The following is a 15,014-nucleotide window of genomic DNA, read 5'->3' on the forward strand; positions in this document are numbered from 1 at the left end:
TTAAACCCTCTGATATCAATAAGACAATTTTATTTATTTATCATGGGGGGAATGAGAGTGAACCCATTAATTGTGAACAGTGATGTCACAACTGGGATTGGGTTCCTTCCAAGGCATTTTCTCCTTATAGATAGCGATATCAGTGAGATAGTTGTACTGCCTCAGGGCCCTGCTTAGGGGGAGGAGGGTAATCACAGTGCGGAGGCCATATTCTATTCTCATTGGATGGGTCATTCCATGGGGCAGTGTGTCAGCTGTTGCTATGGGCTGGTCCATTTGAAAGGACGGTTGTGGGCTGGGTGAGGGGTGTCAGATTTCACATGCAAAGATGGATTCCTCATTTTTGTGCAAGCCTGCGTCTATAAATAGAGCCCCCCCCCCCCCCCCCCCCCCCCGCATGAGCCTGAAGGACTGGAACAGCTGAATAGAACTAGCAGCGCTAGGCTCTGGGGAGTTAATTCCAACCTTCCCAAAAGCAGCTTCTTCTCTGTGGTGGAGTGGCTTTGAACGAGCCACTGCCTAGCTGTGGAGAGGGGAGCAGGACGACTGACGATTGCCTTCATCTTGAGCTGAGACTCGCAGATTAAAAATGGCTCTACAGATAAATCCTATGGAGGAGCCGAGGATGTATCAGCAGACTCTGCTGCAGGATGGTCTTTGTGACCTCCTGGAGAACCAGAAGTTTGTGGACTGTGTCCTAAAGATCAAGGACAAGGAGTTCCCTTGTCACCAGCTGGTGCTGGCTGCCTGTAGCTCATTCTTCAAGGCTATGTTCCTGTCGGACTCAGTGGGAAGGAAGAGGCGGGAGGTCGTCTTGGAAGAGGTGGAGCCTGCTGTCATGGCGACGGTCCTCAGGTACATCTACACTTCAGACATTAGCCTCACGGAAAACAACGTGCAGGACATCTTCACGGCAGCCAACCTGTTCCAGATCCCATCCATCTTCACCATCTGTGTCTCCTTCCTGCGGGATCGGCTAGGCCTCAGCAGCTGCCTGGCCATCTTCCGCCTGGGCCTGCTGCTGGACTGTCCTGAGCTGGCTGTGGCTGCTCGTGACTACATCTGTGATCGCTACCAGCTGATCGTGCGGGACCATGACTACCACCAGCTGGGCCCCAGCGAGCTAGCTGCTATAATAGCCTCTGATGCCCTCAATGTGGACAGTGAGGAGGTGGTCTTTGAGTCCCTGCTGCGGTGGGTAGCCCATGATGAGGGAGACCGGCTCAAGGACCTGCCAGACCTCCTGGACTGCATCCGCTTCCGCCTGATCCCCCATGAATACTTCATCAACAAGGTGGAGAGCCACGAATGGATCAAGTCCAACCCAGAGATCCAGGAGAAACTGCAGCTGGTCAGGGATGCCCACAAGGGGAAGCTTCCAGAAGCTGGGAAACAGAAGAGCAAGAGACCCAAGAAGCACAGAGACCAGGGAGAGGAACAGGATGAACAGGAGGGTATGCTGCCAGGGATCCTAAACAATAACCCACGTTCTGGAATGTTCCTCAAGGACCTGATGCTCCTTATCAGCGACACAGGGGCAGTGGCCTATGATCCCTTGGCGAATGAATGCTATGTGGCGTCAACGTCCACTGAGGTTCCTAAGAACCATTGCACCCTTGTCACCAAGGAGAACCAGATCTTTGTGGCTGGAGGGATTTTCCTCAATGAGGGGAACAAGGAAGAGCTGCTAAGCTCCTACTTCCTACAGGTATGTGCTCGTTCTGGTCATTAGGACTACATACGTACCACTGCAACGTGAGCCATTCAAGCCTGTGTACTCTTTGGTCATATGGTACAAGTTTTATGATTTCTCATATCATCCATCGTTCTGTAATAATATAATAATTTATTGTACAATTTTGTTACACAAAAATGTTACCCAATAATAAAAACCAAAGAGTTACTCACTAAATAACAGTAATAACAATAAATACATTAATATGTTTTCAATTATATATCTTTCAAATTTAATAAACACAAGCATAATGTAAGCAAATGGTATTGTATGTCTTCTCCTTCTGTACTTGTAAACAGTGCTGCAATGACATATTTGTCAACAGAGCTGAGACATACATAGCACTCACGTGTACACTATTTATTTATAGATCCTAACAAGTGCCTGATGATTGAAAAATAACTGTTTCTTAAACTCATAAACACATTCGGTAGTTTGAGCCTTACAAAAGCAAGCACTGTTTTTCTGTGTTGTACTATCCTTCACCTAACTACATATTGGATGTACAATTACCCTTCTAGTTTCTGAAAACTGATGTTGACAGTTGTTATTTACCTCATTTAAGAAACAGGACCTGTTCTTTCCCTACCACAGTTTGACCCGATGAGCTCGGATTGGCTGGGAATGCCCCCGCTTCCCTCCCCCCGCTGTCTGTTTGGGCTGGCCGAGGCAGAGAACTCCATCTTTGTGGTTGGAGGCAAAGAGCTCAAGGAAGGAGAGCATGCCCTGGACTCTGTGATGATCTATGACAGACAGTGAGTTCAGAGGTGACCCTGAGGATTTGCTGCCATCTCATCTAACTCAGTGATTAGAAATCCCTTAATTATGATAAAATTATCAAACATGATGTTTGAAGTGTTTGAAATTTTTTTCACAGAACCCATTGAGGTCCTCATAAAAGGTATACTGTCAAATGGTTAGAGTATGGGGTGTAAGAAATTTGTATTTTTAGTCTTTGTTTACAACACATAAAATAGCATTTGTGGAGGGATAACTCAAAATATTTTCTGAAATTACTTTTTGCATACTGTGGATCTTACAATTAGACTTTTCTCTTTCATATGGGCAGTTTGAGTCTAAGTGTGAGACGTGAAAAATGTGTCTATCTAGTGAAAATAATCTAAGCTGCCAAGACTATGTGATGTCTTCTTCTATAAATGTTATTGATTGTAGGGAATTGAAGGAAAGGGAGAAGCACTCAGGTTTATCAGAAGACCTGAGGGAAATCTGCTGAAACTGATGATACAGCAGGAAGGGCCCATGACTAACTTTAGAGACAGGGAAAAAAAAAGTAGAGTATTGATATGCCACCAGAGCATGGTATAGACCTGACTGCACGTTTGGGTCCCAGAGGATAGCTTCTTAGCTTCTCAAAGTCACAGAAGTCCACAACTGAAATGTTACAAACAAAACAAAATGTTAAATCACATGATCGCCGAGTTGTAATGCAATGTTGAAACTGATGGATTCTTGTGTCCTTCTCTCCCAAAGGTCTTTCAAATGGGGTGAGTCGGACCCCCTCCCATATGAGGTGTATGGCCATGGGACGGTGTCACATGATGGGCTTGTCTATGTGATAGGAGGAAAAGGGCAGAGCAAGTAGGTCACAGACCCCATTTCACTGCATGTCACTTCCAGGTTTCACTCTGCTCTGGATGATTTCATCTACTCCAGTCTTCAGGGTTTTTAACTCTTTGGGTCAGAAATATGGAAGCTGTGCTGATCCACTTTATTTGGTAGCCTCTTACTCATGTAAAAATAGGATGTATAGAGGTCTGAGAACAGGGGGATAAAGTAGATATGACAGCATCTGATCGATAACTTGGCTCCTTTGGTAAGCTGGTCTCAGCATGGCTCCCTCAGTGAACTGTTCTCAGCCTGGATCCCTGATACTGTGAGCTGGTCACAGTACTGAGTTATCTCTCCTGAAGTGGACACATTGAGGGGTCTTGTACTTCCATCCATCATGTTTCTGTAACTAAAACATGACAACATTAGGCTTCCAGAAGGGCTATGCTGATGCCTGTCTTACATTTATAGTTGTGTCCTACACATTCAAAGTCATCTTCCATGATTAAGGACATAACCCAGGCTTCAAACCCAATTTTTTTTGAAAAATATTCCGTTCCAAGTGGAAACAGTATTTTAACATTTCCATTATTGCATTCCTCCCCAAACATAACGTTCCTGAACCAGTTCAAACCAAATAAAAAACAGTTAATAACATTATTTTTACATAAATGTATGCAGTGTCGACTTATATAGATAATTTAAGTGACCTATTGAGGGCATACTCATGGATTGTTCTGTTATACTTACAGATGGATGCTATCATAAAATGTCCTATGTTGATACTATTACTGTTATTGATGTTATGCTTATGGAAATAGTTAAATCTACACTATGATATTGCCATCTGTTGTCTAGTTCAATGTTGTGTTCACGTGTGGTGACACAGAATGAGAATTGACAGTTAGCTGGCTGATAAATCCTCCACTACGAACTTCTCTGAAATTTCGTTCGTAGCAATGCCTGCAAGTGTTCATGATTGTAAAATGGTAATGACAATGTTTGTAATATATGTACGACTACTGTACATATTCAGAAGTTGATTCAAGATTGATATTTAATATTCAATTAACTTAGCCTTGTTACAGCTAGCTTAGGCCAACCTATTTGCTAGTCAAACAGTTTACGGTTGCTAAGTAACCAGTTCGCCTCTGAGAGAACTCCTTAGTTCACATCAATTGGTAGTAACATAGCATTTAACAGTGATTACAGCACCTAATCAAAGATTTCTACTCTCTGTTTTGAGTAGAATCTGTTAACTATTGTAACTGCATTTAACATGTTACCAATTTCTGTTATCTGTATCTTTTCAATTCACAATAAACTGGAGCATCACTACATCCTGACTCTCTTTTGGGAATGGAGTTTGGCTGCTCCAAAGTTTAAAATAGCATTTGGATTTTCCTGATGGCATTCCATCTACAACAGAAAACCCACACTAAATTACAACATCCAAATAATTTGGGGTAGGGTACTGACTGCAGGTAACATAGCTAGCTAGTTATCTGTAAATTGTCCAAGCTAGCTATGCAAGGTTGGCTGATTTCAGCCATCAAATAGCCTATTATTGTGTAGGCTAGCTGACTAGCTAATGTAGCTGAGCTATATTCATTATGGTTCTTTAGCTAGCTTAATAATGGTAGCTGATGGTGTTGATTAAGTTTAGCTGCCTGACAGTACACATCTGTAATCTTGTGATTAACTGTGGTCTGACACTTGGAAAACTGTTATAGTTCAGCTCAATTTACCTTTGTTCATCAGTGATGGCTCCTTGAAGTGCGCTACAGACATGGAGGGAAAATCACAGTGAGACATGCTGCTGAGGAGGCGTGCATTTCCTGTTTGGAGAGACCAAGAGCGTGCATTGGATGAAATGCGCCTAAAATACAAAAATGTTTAGCTGATACATTTGACAAATGTTTTATAGGCCTATATTGCAAGGAATGAAAAAATAATGTTACTAACCGGTAATAGAGATTTCAAAATAACGTTTCTGTTCTGGAACAAGAACTATAATAGCGTTTTCATTTCCATTTCTGTTCCTCATAAAATAATGTTTGTTTTCAGTTTTCATTTTCATTCTCCAAACTGGGTTGCAGCCCTGGAAATTACACCATAATACCAGCATCTAATGACAGCACTCATAATAATCATTTGAGTCAATAATCATCAATAATCATTATATAATAATCATAATAATCAATAATCATTTATCCACAGTGGTCCCACTACCTTACATTAAAGCACACCAGCTTTCAATTTAAGGTATTGATGTACCAGGTTCATACTGAGGTAATAAGTTTAAACACCCTATGGTGTTTGTTCTGTCCAACTAAGGCCTCACAGCTGAAGGGAAAAAGCTGACATTTTCTATGCCGTCTCTCTCCTTACACCTTGCCCATTCAGTCTGCTATCTCACATTGAGAGTGCTTAAGAAGAATGTGCCTATCCTCACATGTAGAAAGTGCTTAAGGAGAGTGTATGTGTCCTCACATATAGAAAGTGCTGAAGGAAAGTGTGCATACCCTCACATGTAGAAGGTGCTTAAGGAGAGTGTATGTGTCTTCACATGAAGAAAGTGCTTAAGGAGGGCGTGTGTCTACGACCCCAAGAAGTTTGAGTGGAAGGACCTGGCACCAATGAAGACTGCCCGCTCTCTGTTTGGCATTACCATTCACAAGGGCAAGATCTACGTGGCAACGGGAGTCACAGACAAAGGCCTCACCAGCACTGTGGAACTCTACGACATCACCAGCAACACGTAAGTGTGTGGGGAGGGCTCAAATCACTATACCTTCTGACTGTGTGTGGAAGGAGCTAATACAAAGAGCATACTGCCTATGTACTGAGAGGTCTTGTTGGTAGTCTAAGGATAGGTGCATATTATGAAAGACAATGGGAAAAATCTTCCCAAGCATTTAATTGTCTTAAGTAAGTCATTTTTAGAGTACTCCTGAGAACAGTATGTGGAATCCAGCTGAAATTAGTCTGTGATGCTTTGGACATCTTCCATGAGTTCATTTTCCTTGCTGCATTTTACCACGCAACTCAGAAAGGACTAGCTGTGATCACTCCGATTTTGGACCTTATGAACCAAGAAAAAAGCATGTTAGCGTTCACTTTCATCAAAGAAATTTACAATTTAGCAGAGTCAAACTCAGTCCCTTTGACTGAGATGCTTGTGTGTGTGTCTGTGGGTATGCATGAATATGTATGTGCTTGTGTCTTAAAGTACATTGTACAACTTAAGGTCTCTCTCTAATTCTATCTACCCAGTGCCCCTCTGAGCCGGGTTCTGCTCAAGGTTTCTTCCTGTTAATTAGGGAGTTTTTCCTTGCCACTGTTGCCTTAGGCTTGCTCTCAGGGGGTCTCAGGCCTTGGAACAATATAAAGCTGCTTTGTGACAACTTGTGTTGTAAAAAGCGCTGTACAAATAAAAAATTGAATTGAAATTGTGTGCATGTGTGTGCGTCTGTACATATGTCTGTGTGTACGTATGTACATATATGTGTGTGTTCCGCAGGTGGTCCGACTTTGCGGAGTTTCCTCAGGAACGGAGCTCTCTCAGTCTTGTTAGCATGGCTGGCTCCCTGTACGCTATTGGTGGTTTTGCCATGATGCCCAGCGAGACCAGCGACGAGCTTGTGCCTACAGAGATGAATGACATATGGAAGTGAGTCATGTTAGCATCCTTCATGTAACATACATCTATCCAGTCGAAGATCACCTGACATGGTTGATTAATGTCTGTGCATGTGTCTGGTTTCCCACACCACTGATGCTATGTGACAGTAGTTACATCTCTGCAAATCCACTGATATCCATAGCATGCAAATAATCTGATTGGCTCCGGTTTATATAGAGGACTCAATGAATATGATAAGCATTCTAGTTGATTGAACAATCTATGGATCTGCACAGATGTATGAGAGATCTGACCTAATTTGTTATGACCAGCATTCTGCTTCATTGCAGATAAATTATTTTTTTGATTATTTAACTGTGATATGCAGTCTTTAACATACCCCATATGAAACATGGACAAAAACTGGAAATTACACAAAGTTTTGTTTTGAGATCAAATAGGGTGGAACGGAATAAACAAAGGGAAAATATTTGGTTGCACTGCTAAGCATTCATCCCTCTGGAATAATCAACTTGGCATACTTAGCCCATCAAACCATATATTTGTCTGAGATTCATAGTCACCCAATTAATGGCCTTTTCTTTACAACTTAGATTTGATTTCAAGCTCCAATTAGAGATACATTTGTTCATGAAAGCAACAAAAACTTGGTGCATCTTCATTATTATGGAAATATGAAAAAGGCCTGACACAAATGAGGGCAACAGCAGAAGCTGGAACAGCAGTTAGTTGGAACAAGCACTGCAGCTGGTAAGATTGATATGACTAATAATAACCAAATTATACAAATAACTACATGACTTGTCTGTCACAGGTTTGAGGAGGAGGATGATAATTGGACCGGCGTTCTGAGGGAGATTAACTATGCATCAGGTGCCACCATCTTGGCTGTGCGTCTTAACACTCTGCGGCTCACCAAGATGTGAGCATGACAGCCCGTCCTGCTGGACAAAGCGGATGCTTACATGACAACCAAGGACATGGAGTCACCATTCTGCAAGGCTCCTGTGTATGTTGATTACTCCTCCCATGTGTTGCAAAGAATGAATCCCATTCCGGTATGGCATCAGCCCCATCAGGACAATCCTGGTAACTGACACAGGGCACTGAGATTCTGCAACAGACACAGTGCAATACTAAGTCATCTGGGCATCAAGTTCATGGGTTGGACTTAAAGACCCATCATCCTTTGTGTTCAAGCCCAGAACTCAAACCAACTTTGAGAAAAGGTGTGGTGCTTTTAATGTAACCCTAATGGCACTCCCTTTCAGTTTTGTGTTTGTGCCTCACAGAGTGAGGAGTGAGTGAGGTGAAGTGTGATTCACCTATGTTGAAAATGCTGTAGGAATTTTATATGTGCATGTATTTTTCTAGATATGACTTTCATGCTTTTGTAATTCTATGGACAAGTCGAAAGTTGGGTGGGAATTTAAGGTGTGGTGGAATTTGAGAATGTTATATTTGATATAGTGATACCCTAAGAAAAGACTGCATTTTTTAAGGCACATGTCCAGATGACTATTGCTCATTCTATGTATGATTTCATAATAATTGAAAAAAAAAACTTTGGTGTACTAGGCTGTAATTGCTGAAAAGGCTGCTATAGAAGAGGTCAGATGATGTAATTTTCCACATGAAGCAGCAGATGGCACCGCAACACTCATTTTCAATCTGTGAGGAGTATTTGGCAAGAGGACAGCCAAGTATGTCTCCCTGTATTTCTCAGTTTCTGTCTTCAAGAGGAAGCAGAACAAATCATTTTTCAAATTTCTTAAATCCATTGATATGCACGTTGGGTGGAACATACCGCACTGTAATTACTACTAATTAAATGGCATCATAATTCATTTAGCTCTGATCATAATCAAGGATTGGTTGCACTAAAATCTGAACAAAAAAGGGACTCCTAATTTCAGAGTAACTAAGATACAACTAGGTCATCATTTGGTCACTTAAACCTCAATTCATATAAAACTGGCAATTCTGTACCCTATCACACCTATCTTCACCATGGCTATTTGACAAAAATACACTACCGCCTCCACTAGTACTATAAAATAATAAAAATAACAACACAGTTTTGACAGTGCTCAGAAGTTTTAAAAGTAAACATTTATGCATCTGGGTGAAAGTTTAAACTAGGAATAATTAGTATACACCTCCATGCTCCGTGATTGATAATTCTTCAAGGTTTTTAAACTCCCGCTTCATATTTTACAGCTGTAATGATACTTAGCAACCATTAAATCCAAATAAAACGGCATCATTATCCACTGCCAGCTAGATTCCTCACCAGACCCTGGTGCACTGCATCAGATGACATGCTGAATGATACCGTGACTCAAACACCAAAGACAGCTAAATAAGAGTTCTGTTCCTCTTGGAGTGTGTGTCATACATCTTATCTATGGTGCTCTGAAATAGCACTGTGCAGTTTAGATAATGCGCTCTTTTGAATAAATCTTATCAGTGAGGCATGTATGGAGCACCACCTGTCAGACAGCTAATCTGAAATGCGTAACAGAAGGACCACCAGAGCTACCAGTGACATATCTCTGATTTACCAGCCCAATAGTGAGGAACTAATATCTACTAGGCTGCCTCTGCTATGTTGCAGCTGTGCTTGTCTGATGTCTGCATAGAGTTCGTAAAATCCTATGTGCTAACATACATATCTGGTGGTTTGTCCTGGGAGCTAGGACAAAATTACAATTTAGTGATGAATTTTCATAGTGAACCACACTTAGTTTCATTAACACAGGACTTAATAAAGCACTTCTTTGAGCTTTCACACATCCTTCTATTTTCAAAAACTGCAGTCCATGTATGTGTTAGAAATTCAGCATTTAGAGGACCCTGTTAAACCTCTGAGGTAGAATGATGAGATTTACGAGTTGGAAAACAGGTCTTTCTGACACTTCAGATCTCATCCTGTAAAATGAATGCATTTGCAGCAAATCAATGAAAAGCAAGAAATCAATGAAACCTAAAGTAAAAGGAGAGTTTCACTCACTCAACCACCCAGAGCTCATTTTTCCCAGGCAATAAATAACCACAGGACACATTCTGTTTGGAATAATATAGATCTATATTGTTTAATATTGAAAGGATTCCTTTCTCTCTTTCTTGTGTTACAGACAATATACACTAGCCAATACAATAAATGACATAGAATATAGGCTATTATTAGCACCTCTAGACACAATTGTCCTCTGTATTGGTTTTAACGTTCCATTTATATAACCACAACAGTTACTGTCTATATGTAGTCTATGTACATTAGAGTTAGCTAAGACAATGTGTTTACATAGCAAAATATAAGATCAGCAATATGGATGACTGACATGTATGACTGGCTTACTTGATCTGGGTAGAGATGGAAGGGGAGGGTGTGGGGGGAGCAAACATTGTTAGTTTTGAAACCCTTTACAAAAAATACAAGTTTACTTGTAATCTGAAATGAGCTTCAAAAAAGTATGTGACAAGAAGGCCCTTTCTTTCCTACAGGAACACTAAATGATGGGCTGTTCCCATCACCACATCTTCAGTGTGCACCCAATAGTCTTATCATATCATTCAAACATTCAATTTATTTGTTCTCATATTTTTTTAAATTCCTCATTCAAAGACCTTACAGTTCACAGACTCCAACATGCAAACAGTAACTCAAAAATTTAAGTGCTCAAATTCCTCCAGAAAAAAAAAAAATATCATTGGCTTACCTATTGCATACTTATCCTCTGTTGAAAAACCAATTCTACTGGCTAGATTTATCACAGACTTACAGCAGAGAACACGAAAAGCAATACTTAAATCCATTCCTAAATAAAAAAAAAAATCCTTTTGGTCTGTGTAAGAAGGCCACTTAAGTCAGTGATACTAACAAGCCCTCTGTATTGTAGCAGCAAAAGCCCCAAATAAACACACATAAACAAAGACACTTTCCTCATTATCTCAGTCCGATAAACACATTTAGGGCATCAAACGTGCTTGGAGAAGTGCCAGCATAATCCTCTGCTCTACCTTGGTCACAACTGCAATTCATCCCACAGATGGCAGACAAAACTCACAAACTAATGTCCTCCAACCATACCAAATTCAGGAGTGTTTTTTACAACATTAGTTTAACAAGTTTGTGTATTACTTACAGTGCAACTTTACTCTCATTCTCAAGGACTCCATGATTCAGTTCACATATGTTCAAACTTTAGCATTACTCATCTATCACAAACCCACTATTTAACATTTATAAGTGAAGACTTAAGCCTAGGGTACAGAAATAGCACCCTTTCAACAAAGTGCTTAGGGAACTGAAAAGGGTGTGTTTCCATTTTGTTTCACTTATTTTACTTGCATGAAGCAAAGAATAATTAAGAATAACAGCATGACTTTATAGCTTCTGGTCATTAATAAGAGCAAAGACAGTTGAAAGGTTGGAGTTCGGATTTCCCTAAAGTCCACAGATTAAATTGTAATTGACCACTGACACCATACATACCCAGAACACTTATATTCAACACCTGCTACTGCTTTTTGGAACCCCCTCACAGCAGCTAATGAACTGAATCAATTTATCTGCTGCTTGAGATGTTATGTAGTTGGAACAAACATGCATTTCACCCAAGCAGAATTTATCCAGAACTTCACTCTCTGATAAATACTGTGCCCTTTATTTTTTGCTCAGGGATTCATTATAAAGAGATATCAGTAATGCAGAACGATACGGACAGTATGGAACTTCTTACAAAAGGCCTAGTGCTTTAGAGTTAGCTCTACCTGAACAATGACTCACTGAAACACATAACACATTTCATGGTGTTAATTATTGAGAGAGACTGGGGACCCCTGATTAGAGCTGTGTTTCGTAGGCAGACTGCAACCTAAGTTTGGGAGGACCATGGCAATGGGTTCCAATCACTGCACCTCAACCCCACTTCCAAAGTCATGGTAGAAATACACATCTCAGGTTGGCTGGGTCGACACAGCTTCTCGCCTTCCTGTTTGCTGAGTTTGAACTTTTAAACTGTAGTGGGACCGAGTTCAAGTTCACTGCAGGCCACTTACCGAAAATAGCTCTGATTACTTTTCCTCCTCCCTGGACCCCAGTCTGCCCCTGCAAACACTTCCCTCCAGAGTGACACGGTGACAAGCTCTAATGGCACATAACAGTGCCCTGACACCCCTTTGTCCTGGACACAGGCCAGAGTGAAGCTCATATATGGTCCAATGACCGCTTCTGAGTAGGTACTGTCTCTGCCTGCCCAAATTCACTCCCAAAATGCCTTTTCATCTTTCTTCAAGACAAGAGGGAACAATTTTTTATCCTTAAGATTTTATCCTTTTGTGAGGAAACAGCCCAAATGTTACAATTAGCTTTTGAGAAAACATCATTTTTCACTCCAATTTTAGTCCATCCAAATAAAAGTACAGAAAATCAATACCACGCATATCCATTAAAAACCTTCATTCCATCCTGATTGGCTTCACCTTTCACCTTTCACTCTCCTTCTCAACACTTTTTAAGGGCTAGCAAGCCCTTAAAATTTACAGCATTTCCCCAAAATAGTTCTGATTGTCCTTTTTATACAGCCTACCAATGTTTATCTTGGTTTATCTTTTCCTATAAGCCATGAATCTTTCTCAGGATGTTCAACTGTGCACACTGTCCCATCCCCTGTGCACTGGAAGGAAAATGATGCACAACAGATAAGAGCTCCTGGAACTCTAGGAATTTTATATGACAAACATCACTATGGAAAGGAATGCCTTCTGACATCTAAGACTGAGAGAAGTGTACTGGTGACCGGTCTGAGTAAATGCTTGACTAAACTCTCTCCAGCTTCAACATCATTCACTTTTAAAGCTGCACCACTGCATTAGAATTCAGAACCCAATCCAGCTACACTGGATGAGACCTATTTGTTGGATCAAACATTTTGTACATTTTAGCAGGGTCCACTGGATAAATATGCAAAACCCACTGAAATGCTACCGAACATCCACAGACATTTTCATCTCATTTAAAAAAAAAGTTGTATTTTTGTTGTTGTTGTCTTCCTCATCACTAAAGTCAATTAATCTATCATTAAACAAAATAAATGGTAACAGTTTGCTATTGGTGTCATTATTTTTATGATTCCAGATGAGAGTTATGATTATTATTACTGTAAGGGTAAGGCTCCACACAAATGAGACATCGAAACTTGGGGGAAGTAAATTTGACAGTCAGGAGCCACCCCTGTGGTATTCACACCTAAATGTTTGGCTACACATTGACCAGAAGCATGCTGCAGTATCTCTCAGTGCATGTAGGTTGTGCTTTGTGGCCACAGGGGGGCAATGGCGCTCTATGAGTTAAAGTGCGACCACTCCCTCAGGACTGGATTAGGTCATAGAGCCTGTCTAATGATTGCCCCACCCACCCACAGAGTGACATCAGCCACAACCGACAGGATTGCAGATTCAACAGGTTGTGAGAAAGGCAGACACTTACCCAAGCTGCCAGAGTACTTGGCTCCAGGCTAGCTCCTGGTTCAATATGGTACAAAAGCAGGCTGCCCAAGTTCTGCAACAGTTAAAAGTCACAGTAACAAAATAAGAAAAAGTACCTTTTCCAAATCTTTTGGTTTCAATCCAAGCTACTGCTAACTTCCTCTTCAGATTGTTTCACACATTACAAACATTAGACTGGGTTTCTCAACATCAAGAATCAAGAACAAGAACAAATCATGAAACGTTATTACTCACATATTAATACTTTATAAGGTGCTTATGCAATTTCCTTTCAAACTTACTACGGATACAAAAGCTTATTCAAGACTTCCAATACTTTCATTAGTACCTTTCAACACACAAAATAACATTCATGTAAACAAAGGGGAAATGGCCACACTAAAAATGAAAAGGAATCTTTGTTTTGGATACTGCATATATACATAAATATCTACTTTATACAAGCAGGAACATAAATACTGCAGTTTTTAAGTACAAATAAGCTTTTTTCTTAAATTCCACTACGCAAGTATTTAATACAACAAGCTCTTCTTAAATGCCTGTGTTCCCTCTCAAAAGCAGTATTTCAAAGTTAAAATCAAATGCCTATACTTCAAATCTCATACCTGAATCTAAACATTATGGTTTCCACACAAAGTGCCTGTATTTAAAAAGATGAATAATGAAATTGCACTTATATTTTGGGGAATTGTTCCCCAAAACAAAGGTTTTAATAATGAATAGTAAAAGAGCTATAAATGACCAGAGTGTCTCTCAAAGCCCATGCAGGGCTGTAGTTTTACATTATGATGCAATAATGTGCAAAGACATCCTGCCTGTTAAGTACATTAGAGGCACTGGGATCACTGTTGCTTTTCTCTTACGTTCCATATTTAGAATATGATTCATTTCTCACTATATTCAAGTTGTCAACTGGAATATGCACATGGAATCACATTGATCGTAATGGCATTTGACTGTTAATTATAGGTTATGTGCAATTTCACCTCAAGGTTTCTATCAAACTATGTCAAGTTTCCTTACAGTCACCCATTTCTAACAGACTCTTTCCTTCCCAAGTCCATTCTTTCTAGAGGTCCTGCTTCATTTAGATTTAGTCTGTTTTCAGTGGTTTCCCACTTGAGCTCTGCTGTTAATGTCTAAATAAATACTAGCATGCTAGGCTAAAGCGCTAAACTCTGTGCTCTCTAGAATAGTCAGATGGCTGATTTTGTGGACTAAACATGACAAATTCCTCAGTAAACAACATGGCAATTATGTACTGCTAAAAAACTTGTCTCAGAAACTCCTAACCCTTATTTACCGTCTACTTATGAGAAAATGTTTCTATTGAGAATAGATATGTTTGGTTCAGTGCCAGTCCCTATTTCAGGATTATTTAGTTTACGTTGACCCCTGTCTACATCATATTGCCAATAATTAATTAATTAATTAATTAAAATAATTTTATGACAGAAAATCCAGATTTATGAAGAGAGGAAGAGACTGGGGAATGAGAACAAGTGTGGAAAAATAAAAAGCTGATTTTGAGTCTTTCTTTCTTCTTTTTGT

General features: G+C 40.2%; 1 protein-coding gene across 1 annotated transcript; it reads left to right on the plus strand.

The window, feature by feature from the left end:
* Nucleotides 1-581: 581 nt before the first annotated feature.
* On the plus strand, nt 582-13,055 carry LOC118770976 (kelch-like protein 40a). Its single transcript, XM_036518780.1, has 6 exons — nt 582-1,708; nt 2,330-2,490; nt 3,227-3,334; nt 5,880-6,065; nt 6,828-6,977; nt 7,765-13,055. The coding sequence occupies exons 1-6, from the start codon at nt 590-592 to the stop codon at nt 7,874-7,876; spliced, it is 1,836 nt and encodes a 611-aa protein (XP_036374673.1). The 5' UTR covers nt 582-589; the 3' UTR covers nt 7,877-13,055.
* Nucleotides 13,056-15,014: the final 1,959 nt, after the last annotated feature.

This window comes from Megalops cyprinoides, chromosome 24 (genome assembly GCF_013368585.1).
Source record: "Megalops cyprinoides isolate fMegCyp1 chromosome 24, fMegCyp1.pri, whole genome shotgun sequence".
Taxonomy (NCBI): domain Eukaryota; kingdom Metazoa; phylum Chordata; class Actinopteri; order Elopiformes; family Megalopidae; genus Megalops; species Megalops cyprinoides.